This window comes from Acyrthosiphon pisum, chromosome X (assembly GCF_005508785.2).
Source record: "Acyrthosiphon pisum isolate AL4f chromosome X, pea_aphid_22Mar2018_4r6ur, whole genome shotgun sequence".
Lineage (NCBI taxonomy): Eukaryota > Metazoa > Arthropoda > Insecta > Hemiptera > Aphididae > Acyrthosiphon > Acyrthosiphon pisum.
The window spans coordinates 260,694-268,563 of record NC_042493.1 but is presented as its reverse complement, the minus strand read 5'-3'; the positions used below and the strand labels follow the sequence as shown (position 1 = coordinate 268,563).

The 7,870-nt window shown below is 26.5% G+C and overlaps 1 protein-coding gene across 1 annotated transcript in view; it reads right to left on the bottom strand.

Annotated features, from left to right (window-relative positions):
• LOC103307906 (zinc finger MYM-type protein 1-like) overlaps positions 1 to 2,155 on the bottom strand; it is a 15,012-nt gene extending 12,857 nt beyond the window's left edge. The window contains exon 1 of the mRNA XM_008180366.1: positions 2,066 to 2,155. Coding sequence (XP_008178588.1) covers positions 2,066 to 2,155 — 90 coding nt within the window. The remainder of the gene's footprint in view (positions 1 to 2,065) is intronic.
• Between the last annotated feature and the right edge of the window lie 5,715 nt (positions 2,156 to 7,870).

Sequence of the window (7,870 nt, the reverse complement as noted above, 5' to 3'; positions counted from 1 at the left end):
TTTCACCTTCGTTCTTAACTTATTGAAATACGTATGTTTCAAGAAAAAAACTTAGCAAAAGTGAATTTGTTCCTCAATATATTGTTTAGGGGAGCGTTTTTTAGCCTTTCAGCGTTAGGGAAAAACTACCTATGAATTTTTTTTTAGTACCAAATGTTTTTAGAAATGTCCTCAGCTTACTGAAAAATACAATATACATGTTGTGTAGCGTATTTGTTTTTCAGGAAGCAGCATACCAAGGGGGGTGCTATAGCACCCTAGCACCCCCCTCTGGATCCGCGCCTGAATTCCGGGAAAAGAAACCTCTTACCAACAAACACTAAACCGTCAATGATTATGCTCTAAATATTTGTGTATAATAATATACTATAGTCTATAATACTATGTAGAAGTTTCAAGTAGGTACCCACGAATAATATTTTTAAACTATAAAAAATAATTTTAAACGTTGTTCTTGGTTATTTAATATGTAATTTCGTCCATATTTAAATTTAAAGTAACTTCAAAAAAATATGGTATCAATATGTATATTTAATAATTTTCAACTGCTATTGAAACAATATATCAGGAGCCTTGTATTGAATTTCCAAGCATTTTGACTCAACGAATCTAATTTTATTGACTTTTATAAAAAAAAAAACTAAAAAAATTGAAAATGTCCGTAAACAGTTCTAAACGTGTAAAAATATTACCAGGTGCCTTGAATTGGTGGTAATTATTATTTGTTATTATAATCGAGTATAATCAGTGGCGTACCTAGGATTTTAGAGCTGTGGGTCTGCCTTACTTACGAGAGGCCACTGTGTAGAAACTTCAACCAACTAGGTATAACAAAATCGCCCAATGCGCTCGCAATTTACCTTATTAATTATTTACATCACATTTTGTTACCAACATTCAATATAACTATATTACATGAGTCATAACAAATATTTAAGTAAAATGTTAAATTTACTTACAAGCTTTAGTATTAAAGATATATCTGTTGCATTAAAATTTATATTCAATTAAAAAATTTACCTGAAACATTTAAATCATTTTAAGAAGGGATTATACATTTTTATTATTTTATTTTTATGCGTATATTTGGAGTATCCATATTTATTTTAGGTTATCTATTTTAGTTTTAAATGACTGATTTCATTTTCACAAGAGATATAGAAAGTGGTTCTAAATAATAATACAATACAAACGTCAAAAATAATACATTTATAAAATTTATATTTTATAATACCTACATGAAAATATTAGTAAAAAACTAGAACATAACAATAATTTTTTGCGCTTTTTCATTAGTGCAAATGTACCTACTTATTATTGAATCCCGGAAAAAAAATCCCCAGACTACAATACCATAGGTACTCACAACCACATGCAAATGGTTGAACAAATACTTTTTAAACGTTAATAATTAGTATCTATAATTAATATTTAATTACAAATACGTATATTATATTATATTATAATTTATATTATTAAAAAAAATTAAATATTATAAATAATATTTTGTTTTCAATTACGATAATATATTACGTGTAATTCAAATTAACTAACTTAACAACTTCACAAATAGGTATGGCATATAAAAATATTTCGAATGATCGATACGTCAAATAATACAGTTAAAAACATACTATACAAAAATATTATTCAAAATATAGATGATAATAATAATAATATAAATAAATAACTATAAATAATTTTCAAAATAAACAATGCAATTTTATATAAACACATTATGTTGGTATAATTCTGTAAAAATTAAATCCTCGAAATAAAATATTACGTTTTTAAAACTTAAAATGTTATATATGATTGTTAACAACAGAATTCTGTGTCACCTACTCACAGTAAAAAAATAACATATAAAAATATTTAGTAGGTACCTATACAACAATATTATACGAAATATAGGTGGTAATTATAATATTAATTATAGATACTAATAAACGTTTAAAAAATATTTATTCAACCATTTGCATGTGGTTGTGAGTAATATTGTAGTCTTGGGATTTTTTTCCTAGGGTCGGGGATTATTTTTCCGGGGGATTTTTTTTCTGATTACCCTACTTTTTACGTCATCAAAATCAACGGTTTGATCTATGTTGATTTCTATGCTCAATATGGCCAAATTTGATAACCGGTCTTCAGTCATAGTTGAGCGATGGCATGTTTTGAGCAAGCCCGGATTAAGGATCAATTAGGCCCCGGAACACCATACACTTAGTGGGCCCCCTTTCAACTTTAACTTCAAAATAATTGTATCATTACATATTAACGGCTTTATATTATTGTATAATTGTTTACTATACAAAAAATATACAGGATGTATCTTATATTCTTATATCATTGTACGCGGGTTTTACAATTATGGATCGATGATATGGAATTTCGTCAAAACAAAAAAAACGTGTTTCTTTATTTTTAACAATCAATTTTTTATAACATTTTCAAAAGTTTTAATCACGCAGTTGTACCAATAATGAAATCGACTTTATTTTTTCAAATGCTAACTATTATATTTTTGATGGATTCTGGTATAGCTTTTTTTTTTGAACATTTTGACAGTCAAATGATCAATTTTGGTTCACTAGGTTATTAACTAAGGTCCTCCAAATGTTTGTATAATATGCATTAATAATTTTAACTGAAATACCTAATTTACAAGAGCTAAATAATTTTTTCTTATAACTATACCTTTTTATATACTTAAATAGTTGTATCGGTAATCTAAAATGCTCTAAAAAATAAAGAATAAAGATGGGCCCCCAAAATCCACGGGCTTTGTTTTGAGAAGTTTTAGATGGCTAAAACTACTTTCTGCAGTTTCATTGCTGACTGGAAGTGTATAAAATATTTTATATAAAATATACAAATTTGAATACGAAGAAACCATGTCTCGTGATATTATCATGAACTTCAATAATTCATTTAATTTTAAAGGTCCAGTTACTCCAGTTTCAATAGTATTGTCACACACTCGTTGGTAAACTACACATAATAAAAGGTATTCCACTTCTATATCAATTCCATCGCCTAAAACGTTGGTTTTTTTATATAATTGTATTTATCGGTGTGCAGTGTGCACTAATTATTACAATGTGCGTGATCCCTTTCCGGATTTGTCATCCTAGGATATTTTATATTTTATTTAAATTGTTATTATTAATCCGGGAGTCGGTAGGTTGAATTAATATTATTTGTATGTTATTAAATTTGTATATAATATTATATTATAGTCCTTAATACTATGTACAAGTTTCAAGTACCCACGAATAATATTTTTAGATTATAAAAAATAATTTTAAACGTTGTTCTTGGTTATTTAATATGTTATTTCACGTGTATATATATATTAAAAATAATACATTGATATATATTTGATATGCAGTCTAAATACATTTATGTATATTTGTTAGTTAATAATAATATACATACAATGTTTGACGATAACTCAAAATGTATATAGTATGTTTATATACGTATACGTACTCACATATTATACATACGTGTATTATATTATATTTTAAATATGAGAATTCCTAAAAAAAAGTTTGTTTTGTGAACAATAAATATAATATTATATTAGGTGGGCCTACAGTGACATAGTAATATTTCACTGGCCGAATTTTTCAGCCAATCCGCCACTGTGACTATGGTAATAAAATCCACCCCCTTATTATCCACTTAAAATTACCACCCGGTGCGGTCATAACCTTTGCACGTGTCTTAAGCCGTCCCTGACACAGACACCCCTACACAATGATTTGAATGCATCAACCCCCGCTGACAATAAGATGCTGATCCTGCAAGGACGATGCACACAAATACACAACCCGTACAAATATAATAAATAATAATATAATGTATTAAGTGTCTGGTTGTTGTCAGACGGTTGGCGTCGCACTGTCGCAGTCTCTGTCTGCATTCTTTCGGCCAGATAGTGATCTCCAAAACCTTTTGATCCCCAAATGTTCGATACCACCAGTATGTAAGCGTCACATCGAGTGATTAGTATTCATGATAGACGCGTACCCGGTCAGACGTCAAACGTACAGCGTAAAGAGCTATATAACTGCACGTAAAATAGGTAGGTAAATGTTTGTTTCATAATTGTCATGCATTCCGGTGATAAAATAAAATAAAATACAATTTGGTAATAATCATCATAACGTTTATACTTTTTTTTATTAATATTAGATCCAAGGAGATGGATGGATTCGATGATTTTCAACATTGTCGGGATAACGCTCATCGCACACGCATCGTACAGTACTCAACTCACAAATCACAATATAGGTAAGTTTCACATTATAATGTAATAGTGTATTTATATATTTGTACGATATTGAATGAAATATATCTAGAAAGTAAATTATTTTCGGTTAATAAGTTTGCTTTTCTCGTCGGTAGTGAACCCAAATAGATGGCCTTTGACAGATTTTAATATTACATATTAACTGACTTTAGGTAATATAAATGTGTATTATGTATATATAATGGTTTTTTAATATTTTATTTTACAACGCATTAAGCTGCGACGTCAACTAGTAGGTACTTATACGTATCTTAGTAGGTACTTTTTCTTTTATTATTTGGTACCAGTTTTATCAATAGCTAAAATTGACCACCGTGAAGCACTTGAACTATAAAAATTAAATAAGGTTTGCACAGTTTCACAGCCAGAGCTTAGAACCTTTATGATTTTTTTGTTTTCGGTTCCAATTCAGTTCTTCAAAAAATTAAAATTTGGTACCGGTGCTTAAAATTAAAGAATTAAGGTTTCGGTTCTGGTGACGGTAAACACCGGTATTTAGAGGTATATTTTTTTTTAAAAAGTAAAAAAAAACCAAGTATACACTTCATACATATTATATTATCTAAAATGGTAAAATCAAATTATACCTAGTAGCCTTATTGGGTTAGAGGACTTAGTAAGTTTACTATTTTTATTAAAAACATCCAAAACAAATTTTAAAAAATATGCTTGACTCATTTTATAAGAAGTGTAAGTCAGTGCATCATATAATTTGATAAAATCATGAATCAAACACTCAATGGTCTCTGTAAAAAGTGGTTTTCTTTAAATAATACCCTAGAATTTTTTATGATGAGCATGTGGCCAAGTGACACTTCGTAGTCCTTTTTATATATTAGTTTACTCAACACTTGAGAATGGAAGTTTGTCTCGATATATAATTTTAAATTATACCTAGGTTCTTGTAAATTAATTTTTGATACATAGGGAATTTGTAAAGGTACATAATTGTCTATTGAAAAGAATATTGAAATGATTCGTCATTGCTCAATAGATTCTAATTTATACAGCCCTTAGATCCTTGACTAACTTACTCTGTAGTGTTGGCCTTATAAGTTGTAAAATTCAGCTGAACTATTGACATTTATATCAGAAATTGTATAATAGGTACCTATATAAAGATTTTTTTTTCTATAAAAATCATATTTTGTGTAAATAGGTTCTTAATTTAATACTTAACTGATGTATTTTAGTATAAATTAAAATGAAAAAATCACTTCCCTACTAAAAGTTGTTTTGATTAAATGACTTTTTCGTATTTCAACTTTTAAGTTTCAAAATCTGAATTCATTTTTGATAATTTTTTGTCTAATTTAATATGAGACCATAATAATATCATATAGTATAATAAGAGACTAAAATATAATTTATTTTACTTTTAAATTTTAATCTTGACTAGACATTACAAAATAGTATTTTTGATGGTTTAAAAGATAAAATGTAAAGTTTATTTTTCATGTAAAATTCAATGTAATAAAAAATTAAAATAACCTTATGTTATATATTATTCTGGATATTATTCTTATATTCTGGATTTAAAAAACAGATTGACTGATCATATTATAATAATGAAATAAATATGTCAAGTTATTTATTATTTAATATTAGAATCTAAAATAACAACCACTTAAAACCTTAAGTCTTTAACACTTAAAATTAAATTAACTGTAGAATATTGTACTCAGATCCTCATAATATATTATAATATATGGGACATTACCATACATCAATTTATATTATTTACTACTGTTTGCTGCTCATACAACAATTAATTATCATTTCTTATTTATGCCATCGATTTAATAATACATAATTCATCGATTATCGTCTTTCATAACATGAAAAAACAGATCATTAAAGACTTCTTCCTAACAAAAATTTAGTAACAAATTTGTATCCAAAATGAACTTACGAGTTACAACTTACCACACGATGTATCACTAAATATGTCAAGTATTCCAAATTCCAACTTTTTAATAATTAATTATTTCAATAAATATTATTTTATTATAATATATTCATTTGTTACATATTCCTTGTATGAAAACAATAAAAAATTAAATAATAATTATGTAAACAATATTAATAATAACTAATAACTAATAGGTACTCTAATTTTTAAGTCTAGACATTAATTACTTACTTCTATCCAACTTATATAGAATATAGATAAATAAAATAGTAAAAAAATGATGAAATTAACAATCAAATATAAATATTATTATAATATATTCATATATTACTGATAAGTAACTATCACTTGTTTGGTATGAAAATAATAAAAAAATTAATACAAGTAAAATAGTAATTAAATATGAAATTAACAATCAAATCATTTTTTATATAAATTATCTGAATTATGTAATGCTAAATGCTTTTTAGTTACCTACTTCAAAATTCAAACAATTTATGTTCTTGGCTCCAAAAGCTGATCTTATAACCGCCACTGAGTTTAAAGTATCATCTCCTATACGATTGCGTTTTTTTTTTGTCGTAAAATCAGTTACAATTGAAAAAATTCTTTCTGCTTCAGCATTTAAGTGAGGAAGACTCAGGCATGATTTAGCCAGTTTATAAATGTTTTGATATAATTATGTATCAGAATAATCTTTCATGCTTTGTAATACAATACTAGAACTCATCAATAGGTAATAATAAATGTCTTGCTTTTTCATTGCCTTTTATTAAAACGTTCATACGTCTCTACTCACTATGTAATATGTTTAATTCAACATTTTCATTCAATTGTTCTATAGTAATTTCAAAATTTATATCTACTTCGACTGTTGCTACATGCAATACAATATTTGGATCTAGAAATTTGAGCTGCTGGGATAAATGATTATAAATTGGCTATCTCTTTTTTATATTTCTAGAGCAGCTCTTATGTAAAACTCTAAACACTTATTTTTAACTAATCCAGTGGCTTCATTAATAATATTTAAAACATTTTTAAAGAATAATAAGTACGCTTTGTTGTAATTATTTTCCATTGCTGCAAGAATATTTTGAGCAGCTAATAATTTGTCTTCTACAACAGCAAAAACGTGTAGTAATACAGTCCAACAATCTATACTTAAATACATTATTAAACAAAAAAGTGGATGTGGTATAGTGAGTCTTACTGGATAAATAATAAATATTATAAAATAAATATCAATATTCATGTTAACTTATGTTAATTATAACAATCCATTTGCAAATATACCAACCTAGTTAATGGGTGTAGGGGAAATGTTCACATAGTGTAACAAAGATAAATATAAGAGCTACAGCGCCTCTATAAAAAAAATTTGGTTCTAGTTGTGCTTATGCAACATATCACAAGAAATATTAAAATATTATAATATTATAAATGTATTTAATTAACTATTTGTGAGTTTCAATAATTATAGTTAACATAACATTTAAAAAGTTACTGCTATTATTTTATTTATAGCCTCTGAAGATTAATCTATTAAATTACCAGTAAAAATCTCACCATTAATATTTTGAGTAACAATATCAGTCACAACTTTTTCTGTTTTTCAAATTCTTCATCAAAATCATCAA